General features: G+C 36.2%; 2 protein-coding genes, 1 long non-coding RNA gene and 1 pseudogene across 3 annotated transcripts in view; 2 read left to right on the forward strand and 2 right to left on the reverse strand.

The window, feature by feature from the left end:
• The window catches only part of LOC107612087, a 2,409-nt gene extending 986 nt beyond the window's left edge, over positions 1 to 1,423 (forward strand). The window contains exon 2 of the mRNA XM_016313944.2: positions 1,140 to 1,423. Coding sequence (XP_016169430.1) covers positions 1,140 to 1,306 — 167 coding nt within the window. The 3' untranslated portion in view covers positions 1,307 to 1,423. The remainder of the gene's footprint in view (positions 1 to 1,139) is intronic.
• Positions 5,218 to 7,008, reverse strand: LOC107612188 (annotated as a pseudogene).
• On the reverse strand, positions 7,357 to 8,248 carry LOC110271900. Its single transcript, XR_002362797.1, has 2 exons — positions 7,689 to 8,248; positions 7,357 to 7,530 (listed from the first exon to the last, which is right to left on the reverse strand). It is a non-coding gene; the product is annotated as an uncharacterized LOC110271900 (long non-coding RNA).
• On the forward strand, positions 9,257 to 10,189 carry LOC107645204. The gene is made up of 2 exons (XM_016349178.1): positions 9,257 to 9,383; positions 9,534 to 10,189. Exons 1-2 carry the CDS (start codon positions 9,257 to 9,259, stop codon positions 10,187 to 10,189), a joined length of 783 nt encoding a protein of 260 aa, XP_016204664.1.

Genomic DNA, 14,702 nt, shown 5'->3' on the forward strand with positions numbered 1-14,702 from the left:
AAGATAATTGTCAAGATGCTTTTGATATGGACCCATTTAAGATAAGCTCGTCTAACCTCATCTCTCTGATTTGGGTGATATTGCCAAATTTGAAGCCCTTTTTTAGGATCTCGTTTCAAAGAATTAAGGTCAAATTCATTAGATGCAACTCTTTGAACTTTTGAAGGCTGTATCTCACTTTTTTCGTGATTCATTAAAGTAGAAGAACTATCTACAGGTGTTGATATTGTAAAAGTTATATGTTCTCTTTCTTGAATATTAGTCTTCCTCTTAAAAAATGCATCAATTCTTTGATTTTTCATGATTATTTTATATAAAAATTTGAATATATATCCTGTAAAATATGTAAAAAAGAAGTTAGAATGACAAATATTAAAATTTATAATATTTATTGAATTTTTTTATCAATTTATACAAATACAATAATATCAATATTTATTGAATATTCTAATATTTTTTATCATATAAAAATTAAATTAAATACACAGTAAAATATAAAATAATATTAAATTAAATAAATAAAAAATATCTAATTTTTACATTTAAATTCAAAAGTAGAGAGAGTGTTGCTTGTTAGATGATTTTTTTTATTCTTATCTTTTTTTGTTAGATAAATTTTTTATTTGATTTGAATTTATTTTTTAATTTTGATGTGTTGTGAAAGTCAACAAAAATTCACCCAATTTAGTCTAAATCCAACATATTTTTAATGTTTAAAATTAAAAATTATTGTGCAATAAAAACAAAAAATGAGAATTAAATTGGGTACTTTAAGTTATAGTAAAATATATGAATCAATTGAACTATTTTTATTTTTTGAAAAAGTACTACTAATTTTTTATAAAAAATTTGGAGATTATGACTCTTCATTGTCTCAACTAAGCTCTACCCATACGTATAACATCACTATATTTTTTTAATATGTTTGATATGATATATTTTACTACTTAGTATTTTTCATGTTCAAAATGGAAGTATAATAAGTGATTATGTGTGGTGTATAATATATTCATTCTCATTTCTCATCATGACAATTTTGAAGAGGTAAAATGTTAAAGTTATCTAAACATATTATTTCTCTTTCTCAATGTGTTTTGATTTTCATATTATATTTTGATTATTTTCAACGTTTTTTGCAGTTTCAGATATGAAGATCAGCAAAGAAGAAGTGAATGAGATGGATCAGAAGCTTGAAATCACAGATTCGTTACTTGCAAGCGTGGCTGGTGGTCTAGTTCTCTTAACTATATTTTACAATACACTATTTTTTACTGTAATTAAACCATCAATCGATGGTTCACCATGACCTATATAGGATTTATTAATTTAAACATCATCCTTGAACGTTCCTATATAAAGGATAAATGTAAGAAAAAATGTTGATAACTAATATTTTTCAATTTGTCTTGTATAAGTTTGTAAATTTAGAGGTTTTGTTGCTCTCCTATTGTTACCAAACAAGCAAATAGTAGGGCAAAATTTAACTCGAGAAATTAATAACCTTGAATTTCACATTTAACTAGTTCAGTGAACACTTATGTTTGAATTATTCATCACTTAACAAGATTGAATATCATATTGTTAAGGAAATGCAATCCGTTTTATGGAACTGACATTTAGTATACCAATTGTTTTTTTTTTTTTTTTGATAATAGGTTATATTTCATTAATTATTAAAAAATGAAATACAAAGATGTCCAAAAGCAGAACAACATAATAAAAGGTGGGAATTTTTCAAAAACACTACACTGAAGGTATTCATTCAACGGTGCGTGGTCGAAAAACAAAGAAAAATCTTAAAGAAGAAATAATGATAAATCAAATTGAATGCAACTAAGAGCTTGTCTCATGGAGATGACGACCTAAACTGGGAGTTCTTTGGATTTCACGAAACAAATTGACAGAGCTTGCTAGAATGGCAGACGACATAGAAGTAGAACCTTCAAAAATCAACTGGTTGCGAACTTTCCAACAGTTCCAGCAAATGATGGCAAGCAATTGAGGATTACGCCCAGCATTCTTCAACGGGTTAAGTATCTCTGTTGATGCAGTTCACCATGTCCAAAAGTCGTTAGAACTCTGAGGGGGAAGACAGTCACGAAGATAACTCTGAGACCATACGTCTTTAATTCTAGAGCAATCGATCAAACAATGAGTGACTGTTTCCGTTGCTTCATGACAGCAAGGGCATATTGGTGATATAGATGGGATGCGGTGATGAATCTGAGCAAGCACCGGAAGTCAGGCATGGAGAGCTTTTCAGATAAATAGTTTAATTTTGTGAGGCAAGTTCAACTTTCATAGATCAATCCACGGCTTTTTCTGCTGCATATAATTAGGGCAAAGCTCCAGAGACGGATGGTAAAATAAATAGCCAATTCTGTAACCTGAAGCTGTATCATATTGCTTGGATTTGTTCAAATCCCATTTCAATTTGTCCCTACTCTGCTGAATTTTAACTGACAAAATCCTGTTTGCAACGTCTTGGGGAAATAATTCTTGAATGAAATTCTGATTCCAATTTCTATCTTCAGTAATTAGATCTTTAACTCTTGAAACCAACTCAGAAATAGCCTGTCTATTTGGTATGTCAGAAATCATTAAAGGATACGGAGGAGGCAGCCAAGGATCCTCAAAGGTTCGGATATTCTCACCAGTACCCACAGCCCAATTAAGACCTTTTTCAACAATCTTTCGGCCTTCCAGTATGCTCCTCCATCCCCAAGAAGGTAAGGCTCCAATTTCTGCCGTTATAGCATTACCATTGCTAAAGTATTTACCTCTTAAGATTTTGGATAATAAGGAAGTAGGCTGTGTTACAAGTCGCCAAAACTGTTTGCCTAAAAGCGCCAGATTTTGGATTCTGAGATCTTTAAATCCAAGGCCTCCTTCTTTTTGTGGGCGAGTCATAGTGTCCCAGCTAATCCAAGCCATCCTCCTTTCAGAACCTTTTTGTCCCCACCAGAATTGAGAAAGTAGAGAGTGAATTTCTGAAATTAAACCATCAGGCAACTTAAAGCAAGACAATGTATAAATAGGAATAGCTTCTCCCACTGCCTTAAGCAATACGTGTCTACCACCTGACGAAAGAAGATTGCGCTTCCACCCTTGGATTCTTTTTCGAACCTTTTCTTTGATCATACTAAAAGAAGCCTTTTTCGATTTAGAGACTGTAGAAGGCAAACCAAGGTATTTATCCTGAGCCCCAATATGATTAGTATTCATAGAGTTAGCCAGTAGTGTACGAGTAGTGGACGGAGTGTTGTGGCTAAAGAATACAGCAGATTTATTAAGATTTACCCTCTTGCCACTGATGCTTTCATAAGAATTCAATAAATGCAGGATATTTGAACATGCTTCAGGATTAGCCTTACAGAATAAAATAGAATCATCAGCAAACAGGAGGTGGTTGACCTTGGGACATCGCCTATGTATCTGAAGACCCTGAATTAGTCTGTTTTGTTCTGCCTTGTGTAGCAAGAAGGAGAAACCTTCTGCACAAAAAAGAAAAAGATAGGGGATAGAGGATCTCCTTGTCGAATACCTCTATTTGATTTGAAGAAACCATAAGGTTGTCCTTCCACAATAACAGAATAAGAAACAGTTGTCACTAATTCTCGAATCCACATGATCCATCGGGAGTCAAAACCAAACTTCTCCAATATAAACCAAAGAAAGTGCCATTCCACCCTATTATATGCCTTACTCATATCTAATTTTAGCGCCATTTCATTTTCGAGACCCCTTTTTTGTTCTTCAAGTAATGCATACACTCGTGAGCAATTAGGATATTATCAGAGATTAATTTGCCTTTAATAAAAGCACTCTGCGTAGGGCTGATTAGTCTATTTATCATACCCTGAAACCTATGTACAAATACTTTGGAGATAATCTTGTAAAAGACTGAAGATAGGCTTATTGGTCTTACCTGAGTCATATCTTTAGCATCAGAAATCTTGGGAATAAGACAGATCTGAGTGTGGTTAAAACCCTTCAAGATTCTGCCCCCAGAAAAGAAACTCTTAACTGCTCGAAACACATCACCACTAAGTATGTTCCAGAAGCTTTGAAAAAATTTTGCTGTCATACTATTATCTCCTGGAGCACTTTGAGGATGAATGCTAAATGTTGCGTGTTTCACTTCCTCCATAGTCACTGGTCTTTGAAGCCTACGGTTCATGTGAGCTATAACCTTAGATTCAAAATCAATAAACAGAAGTTCAGGGTTCTCATGACAAGTGGAGAAAAAGATGTCCTTGAAATAAGATTCAGCCAAAGAAGCAATACTAGCATTTGAAGTAGCCACTTCACCATCACTGCCAGTTAGTTTTTGTTAAATTTAATAATTATAAAACTAAATAAAAAAAGAAAGAATAATACAAAAATAAATTAAAATTTAATTTTTTACTATCTATAAATAGGAGTGAAACAAATTTTATATGCACTATTATAGGATAGGATAGAGTCGAATATGACAAAAATTCGTCCACTACCTATGCATTGCCACCTGTGAGCAGAAGAGGCTTCTTGTACAATAATGTTACTTATTGTGCGTGTAACATCAATCTTTGTTTATTTATTTATTTTTTGACTTCCGATAAGATTGTATCATGAGTTTATTTGTGCTCCTATATTTAGTTTTCAATTCAATTAGATTTTCATTTGTGTTTGTTTCAATCAATTTGAAATTCATGTGTAAACATGGCCCGAAAAGATATTAAAGAGCGTGTTTGTTTATATGGATAGGATACTAAAATAAAAATAAAAAGATATAAAATTATGTTTAATAGATAAAATATAAAAAAATATATATATTTAAAGATATTAAATTTATATTTTATGTTTATTTTGATAAAAAAATATAAAAATATTAACAAAAAATATCATTTATTTTTTAATTTTTTTTATTATTTTTTTATAATTATATATATTTTTTAATTTTTTGAATGAAAAAATAAAAATAAATTATATTTTCATAATTATTTTTTTGTAGATTAACATTTGTTGGCCTTAGATAAAACAGTAGATATAAACTCAGGTGCAGTCGAATTTAAGTGAAGTTAATAACGGAGAGTTGTTAGATAGTTTGATTGATTTGACTAAATTTTCATTAACAGTTCTCTCTCACCTGTCAAGCTCTTTCTCACCTGTCAACTTCACGTGAACCACCTAAGTTTCTACTAAAACAGTGAATGTTATAAACTATAAAGACGTAACTGGGCTAAGTTGTAGTCACAATAATTGTATTCAACAGTTTCGATTTTAACAATAACGAATAACCCATTCGTAATCACTTGAACACATATATACATGTGACAAACAAGACAAAAGATGAAAATATTGTTAGTTGTCGCCAGAAGACAATTTTTGCTTCTTCTTCCACTGGTATGCAGCTGCTAAGATCTTAAGATTACTGGTCTGAATTTTTTCAGGGAACAAATAGTCGATGAATTCTTCAATTCTGGCAGAACCATCTTCAGTAGTAACTTGTCTTCTCTTCTTGAGCTTCTTCGGCAGCTTAGACTGGACTAAGCTAACATCACCAAGTTTCCCAGAAGCAGCCTCCATGTTGAGCCATTTCTCCAATAGCATTGCCCTTTCCTCCTTCAGTTCTGGAGCAGACGATCTGAAGTAGTTAAGAGCTTTCTCAAACACCCTTCTAGCACGCTGAAGGCATTCCCTCTTTTGCTCTTCTTCTGTCAGGTCTAAACTGTTCTGTGCCTCAAATTCTGCAGTCTCAAAGTCAATATATGCCTTCCACAATAGCTCAGGCATATCCAATGCTGGTTGAGCGATTGCAAGCTCGAATATTGCTCTAGCTCTTTCAGTCTCAGATAAAGATCTCTCCAATTCTGCATACTTGGTCCAAGCATAGCAATTTTCAGGCGACCACTCCAGATACTTTTCATATAGTTTTCTGCATCTATCTATGTTACCAAGCTGCAGTTCTATCTCTATATACTTGTTGAAAATCTTGTCTTTTGGAGCATTTCCAATGGCATTTCCTAATATCTGTCGAGCACCCTTGAGATTCAGCTGACGTATTTCAAACTGGGCTGCTAGAAGCCATATCTTTGCAAATGAAAACTTGCTGTGGGGAATCAAGTTGAGACACTTCCTGTATACATCTCTTGTTGGATCCACATCTTCAGCATCAAGCTCTTCGTAGAGTGCATAATTAATCCACAAATAGATGTATAGCTGCCAGAATCGCTTCTCCTCTGCAGGAGGAACATTAGCTATAGCTCTCTCATAAACCTCCCTGATCCTTTCCTTATTGCCCACACTCTCCTCCAATCGTATATAGTCAAACCATGAATCATAGTTCAAGGGATTTTTCCTTACTTCATCTTCATACTGAAACCTTCTTTTGCCAACAACAGCATCCTCAATCCCTTCCCTATCACCATACTGCTTCTCAAATGCCACAAACTTCGCTTCAAGTCCTTCTGAGACTCTTCCCACTGTGCATACTTAATCCACACGCCAATGTTCCATCTCACACGCCGAATTTGATCCTCAAACTCTTTGCGCTTGCAGAGGCGGTACTCGCCAAGCTCAGTGGGGTCAGTGATCTTCTGCTTTGGCGGGCGGATCTCAGCCTGCTCCCGAGCCTCCCGTAGAATCTGCTCCGCTGTGATTTGAATCGGAGCAGGTGTCTTGTTCTTGACCCTCGTTGGCCGTGGAAGCTTCACCTCAGTGTCCTTGAGCGTGAGGTGACCCAACGTTGGCTCTGCTTCTTTTGACAAAGACATCGCCCCAGTTGAAGGGTGCAGTAAAACGAAGGATTTTGTTGTAAGAAAATGGCGGTTGCGGAATTTGAAGCGTTAGTTTAGTCGGCTACACTTTCTTTGTCCAGCTGCTTTGGACTTCACATGTCCTATGTTCCAGCTAAGTTTCTGAAGGAGGCGGTGTTCGTTGCGGTGCCGGCAGCAGAGTTTGCAGGCGGCGGCAGAGGCTGGCGGCGAGGGAGGAAGGAAAGTGAACTCGGATAGAGAGAGAGAGAGAGAGATTTTTGTCCTTGATGTTTGCTAAAAGTTTCAAAAATATCCCTAAGTTTTAATTTGTTTCAATTTTATCCCTTAAGTTTTCGATTTGCATCAATTTTATCCTTATAGTTAATTTTTTTATAATTAATATTTTTCTTTCCAATTATACCCCTCTCCTATCCCATCATCTTCATCATCATCATCTCTTTCTCTTCCGTCTTCACCATGAGCTCCACCACCATCATCATCAAACAACTATTATCAACTTCCTTCTCCATCCATACCTCTCTTTTTACTCCTGACTCTCTATTACAACCATTATGTAAGAGTACTCATTCAATCCATACCTCTCTTTTTCTTCGGACTCTCCATTACAACCATTATGTAAGAGTACTCATTCAATTGTATTTAACATTAAGGAGCATTTCTTTTCAAGTTCCCATAGAATATGAAGAGTACTCATTCAATTGGAATAAGCATTATTTTCTCTTTTCTAATTCATGCTCTGTCCTCATGGCTATTGCTGGTGTCAATTACAAAACTGCAAAAATAAATGTAATATTTCACCACCACAAGCCACAATAATATTTATCTTTGTCAGTGTTCAAGCTCAAATTTGTACCCATCAATGACCATTTCAAAAGAAAAATTTTCATTGATTTGAACTAAAAATTGACATGAAATTTTGAAAAACCATACCAACTCCACGACTTTCCCTAATCCTATTGCTCCTCACAGAACCAAAATTCTCCTCGAAGCTCCGTTTGGCTTCAGTGCTCCTAACCCTATTTCATCTCCGTCCATCTCCTCAGACCTCCTATGGACGAACGTGACCACTTCAGATCGATGGGTCCCGATTTGGCGAGCCACACGAGTTGTTCGATGAAGTAATAGACTCCCTCGCTGTCGAAGTCGACGACGGAGAGAAAGAAGTTGAGATCGGAGGAGACGTGCGGTTTGTGTAAGACTTGGAGTGCGTTGAGGTCTTGGACGAATTTTCCAAGGCGGAAGGATTTGCGGCTGATGTTGACGCTGGTGGAGATGGAGGGTTGGAGGAGAAAGGAGAAAGAAGGAAAAAGAGGGGTATGGCCGACGATGATGGAGAAGGATGTTGATAATGGTTATTCACGATGGGGGAGATGATGGTGAGAATGGGGAAAAGAGAGAGAGAAAAAGAGAGGGAAGTGTGATGATGATGATGGTGGGGGGATAGACGAGGGGTATAGAGAGAGAAAAACAGAGGGGAGTGTGATGATGATGATGGTGGGGGGATAGACAAGGGGTATAATTGGAAAGAAAAATATTAATTATCTAAAAATTAATTATAAGGATAAAATTGATGCAAATCGAAAACTTAAAGGATAAAATTGAAACAAATTAAAACTTAGGGATATTTTTGAAATTTTTAACAAACATTAGGGACAAAAAATATACTTTACCCTTTAATTTATCATATCCTCAAAACAATCGCAATCTTTGTGCTGATGATAAAAACGGTAATAGTATTATTACTTATTACCGTTGAACAAATAAAATTTTCTAGACAAAAATAAAAACAAAATTCGGAAAAAAATGATAATAATTTACCTTTAAAATAATAATAATAATAATAATAATAATAATTACGAATAGTATGTAATTAGGTTATGTTCAAATCTAAATTTCATTAGGTACACTTAGGAAATTCAAATTCAATTTTTGAATTAAATGGATAAATAATATATTCCAATACGTTTAAATACAAAATTCTAAATTTCATAAAATAAATTCAAAATTAAATGGATAAAATAAATTTATATTCTAAATTTCATTATGCGTAATATACATTCGAATACAAAATTTAATTAACTAAAATTTGAAAATACATTTCAATAGTTATGATGTTAAATTATGATCATCATCTAACTAATTAAAGTGTTTGGATTGATGTAAAACTCAAATATGGATACAAAATAGCGTTCTGCTAGGATTTCCACTCAAGAGGATAACCTAATGCAACGAAGTATGAAGAAAGTGAAGACGCGAGGAGAGGTGGATCTCAATCAACCGTTTGATTGTATGGAGATTGTCCCAGTAAAGGAAAAGTCCATACCAGTTTTGAAAGACTCATATAAGGATACTCTACTGACCAGTCCTGGTTTTGAAGGCGACCATGAAGAGCCTTTCAACATGGATGATCATGAGCCTAACCCTGAAGGCAAATGTTATCAAGATGATGAAGATGGGGGAATGTAGAGAAACTTTTCAACCCTTACTCTACGATTCCAATGTCAAAAGAGGAGTTTGAAGAATGGTGCAAACCATGGAAAAATGCTCTCATGGTCAAGGTGTTGGGCAAATGTGTTACTTTCGCGTTCATGGAGCAACGTCTCCGCAAAGATTGGGAAAGTAAAGGTAAGATTCATGTTATTGATATGAATCGTGACTATTTTTTGGTTCACTTTTCAGACGAGGAGGACTACACACATGCGCTTATGGAAAGGCCCTGGATGATCGCCGGCCACCATCTCATTGTATAGAGATGGAGACCTTTCTTCCTATCAGGTTCCACAGAAGTGAGGAAAATCGCTACCTGGATCCGGATCCCAAATCTTCCAATTGAACTTTATAACCACCGGTTTCTTTGGAGGGTAGGATCCGCTATTGGTCATATGCTAAAAGTCGATCGTACCACCTCAATTCACTCGAGGGGGAAGTTTGCCCGTATATGTGTTGAAATTGACCTGGCTAAACAACTGGTACCTCGGATCTCGGTTCTTGGATGTGAACTCCACCTTGAGTATGAAAGTTTGCATCAAATCTGCTTTTCATGTGGCAAATATGGCCATAGATCAGAGCAATGTATAGAGAACCTCGCATCTGGCGACAATCCGATGGAAGACACTAGCGCCGGAGATACTACTCCAGTGGAGGTACCGGTCGGGAGGGAGGGTGACCAGAATGGAAAGTCTGAGACCCCACGAAATCAGCAAAATCACATTAATGGTCAATCCATCGCTGATTTTGGGCCATGGATGATGGTTAAAAGATATGTTGACAAAAAGAAAGCTCAATCAGGACATAAGAAATCTCAGGCCAATCAGGTGCCGATTTCTAGCTATAATTCTAAAAAGGACGGGTCTCCAAAAGGGAAAGATTCTGGGCAGGGATCCCGCTTTGCTAATTTGCATGGGAAAGTTCGGGGAACGTGCAGGATATAATATGGAAGGTTTGGATAAGGACCAAGAGGATGTAGGGCAGATTGGGCCGCAGCTACCCCAGGCCCAAGAGGCAACGGTTAGGACCCAAACTCTAAAATGGGTCCCCAAATCGGGTGCAGGAAAAAACCCACAAACTCTGAAGAAACCTGTGTCTACTCCTAAGGCCTTACTGGAGCAGGGTGGGAATCCAAGCCAAAATAGAAACAAGGCTAAGAACTCAGAGAATGTTCTAGCCACCCCCAAGGGTGTGGAAACACCGTCAAGAGTCATGAAAGGGAAAGACAAGGATCCCGAGCTGGAAGGTATGGAGATGGTTGTCAAGGATTACATGAGGAGAATGGAGAAAGACCAATGGGAAGCTTTCAAGTCATTGAAGGATGCCCGTATGAACCTGGACCGACATGCGGTCCGCGACAACATCTTGTTCAGTTCGGAGAAGAACCCAAAGCCACCAGGTGCACGATTGGGGGTCCCGACCCAGATAAAGCACCAGATGAAATGATTGATGTGGTTGAAAACACGAACGAGTGGACACACTGGCGTGACAACATAGCAACTGAGATGTATGAAGAGTGGCGAACTAATCGTATAGAGTAGTAATAGATTAACTTGTGTTGTAGTAGATTTTAATGTATGTTGTCATTGATTAATTTATGTTGTAATAGATGCATTTTAATTTGTAAGACTTGTTGTGAAGGGAAACATTGTAATAGCAACTTGGTGCAGAATTAGAATACCACAACTGAACCGGCAAGTGCATCGAGTCGTACCAAGTAATACCTCAGGTGAGTGAGGGTCAATCCCACGAGAATTGATGGACTAAGCAACAACAATTGAATGATTCACTTAGTTAGACAAATAGAAAAGAGTATTTCGGGGTTCAAATTGCATTCTGGAATTTAGAAAGCAAACAATAAATTTGGTGTGAAAAGTATGTGAGAGAACAGTTAAGGTTTCAGAGTTGTTTATTTTCTGGATTTCTATTTCTTAACAACTATTTTAATCATGCAAGATTCAATTCATGACAAAATGTGATTGACTAAACCCTAATTCCTTAGTAATTTAGTCTCCTTTAACCTAATCAACCGCCAATTCCTTGATCACTTGACTTCGATTAGAGGGTTAAGTCCAATTCTAGTTTATTAGCCACAGAATTTCTAATTACCCAAATATAAGAGGATTATATGTCACGCATCCCGTTAAGTCCAAGTAATTAGTGATTTAGGAGAAATTACTTTCAAGCTTTTGTCCACGTAAATTACTTTTTCAAGATTTAACAAGAACTCAAGTAGAAAAAGGGTTATCTTCCAATATACTCCAATCCCTAAGATGAAGAACGAAAGCAAATCCTTGAAATTGGAATCAATACATTAATCAAAATAAAATGGTAATAGTATTAATCCATAGAACAAATAGAGCTCCTAACCTTAACCGGGGAGGTTTAGTTGCTCATGACTCAGAGAGAAAACTAGGGCTCCAAGAGTGTGTAAAAACTGTAATGAGGTGCGTAAGGGAGAAGTCATCCCGAAGGGCTTAATCTTTTTTTTTATATCTAACCTAATTTGATTTGAAACTAAAATAAAATAATAAATTCTAGCTCTAAAAGATTTTATTTGTAAATAAAAATAACCAAAATAAAACAAAATATAATAATTAAAAGCCAAATCTAACTAAAGATGCTCCTTTGAGTGAGGTTGATCCGTGTGTTTGGCACTAAATGCTAAAATCGGTGTTTAACGCCTCAGATGGCAGTAAGCTCCAATTTGTTTCTGACTGCCTGGCACTAAATATTAGGTTCAGCGTTTAGCGCCCTATGAGGCAGAGAGCTCGCACACGTTACGAGGCACCTGGCACTAAATGCCTAGGTTTGCGTTTAGCGCCAACTTGACAGAATGACTGCACGCAATCCAAAGTACTTGGGCGCTAAATGCCAGATGCGGTGTTTAGCGCCAGTTTAACAGAGTTGACATTCTTCTTTTTTCTTCTGCACAGACTCTGTCAAACCGATCCAAACTTTGCCTAAAATAATCAAAATAATAGACCAACTCAAAGTAGCATCTAAACATGTTTTGAAACACAAAAATTTAATTAAAACTAAATAAATTCATATCTAAAATGAATAGAAAATAAAGAAAAGATGCTCACGCATCACAACTATTTGTTTGTAATAGCAACTATTTGTTTGTGGTTATTAAAAATGTTTATGGTTATTAAAACTGTTTATGGTTGTTTTTTACAATTGTATTTGTTTGTGGTTTAGGGTTTACACTTGTTGTATTTGCTTATGGTTATTTATGTTAATTTTGTTAGGTGATAATGGACAACAAATGCATATGGAGTAATGAAGAGATTGATGCTTTTGTTGGCTTCATGGAGGAGTTCATTGTAGATGGTCAGAGGGCTGATTGTGGTCAATTCAAACCCGAAACTTTTGAGAAACTAGCTCTGAAGATACTGAAGGCTTTCCCTGGGTGTCTAACCATGAAATACTACAAGAATAAGCATAAGCAGTTGAAGGAGAAGTATCAGTACGCCGCTGACATGCTTGCATGCAGTGGATTTGGCTGGAATCATGAAAAACAATGTGTCGAGACTAATAGCAAATATGCCCTTGATACGTGGTTCAAGGTCGTGTGTGATCTTATCCCTACTTGAATGACTTGTATCTTTTTTCTTTGTATATATTGACTACAATCTTGTTTTTGTTTTCGTAGGCACATCCAACCAAATTTTATAGTCCTGGCAAGCCCTTTCCTCTGTTTCACCGGATGGAGGGTATATTCGATAAGGATAGAGCCACGGGAGCAGGTGCCATCAGTGGCTTTGATGTAGAGGAACAGGTTAATAAAGAGACTGAAGACCAGACAATTGGATTTGACGACTCTGAAATGTCTCCAAATCCAAACATAGACAGAGGGCAATCAATGCAAGGACAAGCCTCACACTCTGAAGTTGGTACAAGTGGAGGAAGCACAAGGCATTATGGAAAGAAGAGAAAGCAGGTTGATGTTTTAGAGAGGATGGCTGACCATATCCAGCAATCTTCCACTGACCAAAGGAAGAATGCCCAACTACTTGCTGATGCCATCCTTGGTGTGAACGAGAAGTTTAAGGTCGGTGAGAAGCTTACACAACTTGGGTTCGGTGATAACGAGGTGGTGAAGGTAGTATTGAAGTTTTCTGAGAGTCTGAATGTGTGTGCTCACTTCTGGGGCTTGTCAGATTTACGGAAGATTGCCCTTGTGCGTTCCATTATCTGAAGTTCTCATATGTGATTGAAACTTGTTATGTGGATTTAGCTTAGTATATTATGTTGGAACTATAGGGTTTTAGTATGATTAGATGGTTAAAATGGTATTTCTTTTTCTTGTCATTTGGGTAGCATTTGTTTGCAGAGACTAGAACTAAGACTGGGGGACAAGAACTTAGTATTATGTTTGTTGAGGTAGAGACTGGTACTTAAATTTGTGTCTCTGTCTCAAAAATTTCAGTAATTCAGTACCTCACCAAAAAGTAGGGACACTGGAGACTGAGATTTTTAAAGACAGAGACTGAAACTTTAATAATATTTTTGTACTTAAAATACCCCTATTGTAATTAACTAATGTCAACTTTACCCTTTCTTCAAATCAGATTAGGGCTTCAGTGTGAGCAGCCCCTCATTCCATCTTCTCATTTGTGCTTCAAAGTGCTTCCAGCCTCTATGTCGCTAGTGTCAGCACGTCCCCCTCGTAACCACCGCAAGGTAAGTGAGTCGCCGTCGAGGTTCGTCTTCCTAGGCTGCGAGTTCTCATGTCTTCATTTGCTCCTTCACAGGATAACATCTGAGGAACCCAGTTGAGAGAGTTTCCCCTGTTGCTGTCGAGTTCATCAAACTTCGTTGTTGTCGTCACAGCTTGTGTAACCTAGGTTAGTTGTGGTCAAATTTCATTACTGATTTTGGTCGATTTTTTATGTCGCGAGTTATGTTCTATGGATTTGGTTCTTTGTTCAACTAGATGCATAGAAAGAATCTTTCTTTTTCTCTCTTCAATTCGATTTGGTTCTTTGTTCTGATGTATAGATGCGTAGATAGCTTCTGTGGATTTGGTTCTATGTCCTCATATCTTGTTTCATTAATTTTGTTTGTGCTGTGCTTCTTATAAATTGGTTTTGGTCATGCTTGGTTTTTTTGGAATTCATTTTTATGCATTTGTTGATTCTGAAATTTGGGATACTTTTTTTGCCTAATTTACATCTGTTTGATGTGAAAATGTGTAAATTATTTTGTAAAATGTATGATTGTTGTGGCTATAACCAACGCACTCACAGTAATTTCTGAAATTGTGTTGATGAGAAATTTGTTAGCTTAGTTGTAGTTTAAAGAGTTGTGGCACTCCATTAACATACTTTGATATTCAACTATAGCTAATAAAATTTTATATAACTGCACCAAACTTTTAAGTTTTTCTATATTACCAAACTTCATATATGCAGTTTTGTTAAGTACATGATCAATTCATTTTTTATATCA

Source organism: Arachis ipaensis, chromosome B01 (genome assembly GCF_000816755.2).
Source record: "Arachis ipaensis cultivar K30076 chromosome B01, Araip1.1, whole genome shotgun sequence".
NCBI lineage: Eukaryota > Viridiplantae > Streptophyta > Magnoliopsida > Fabales > Fabaceae > Arachis > Arachis ipaensis.

Coding starts and splice junctions, on each gene's coding strand:
- LOC107645204 (XM_016349178.1), top strand. CDS start 9,257: ATGTCAAAAGAGGAGTTTGAAGAATGGTGCAAACCATGGAAAAATGCT. Junction 9,384..9,533: donor CAAAGATTGGGAAAGTAAAG/GTAAGATTCATG, acceptor TCTTCCTATCAG/GTTCCACAGAAGTGAGGAAA.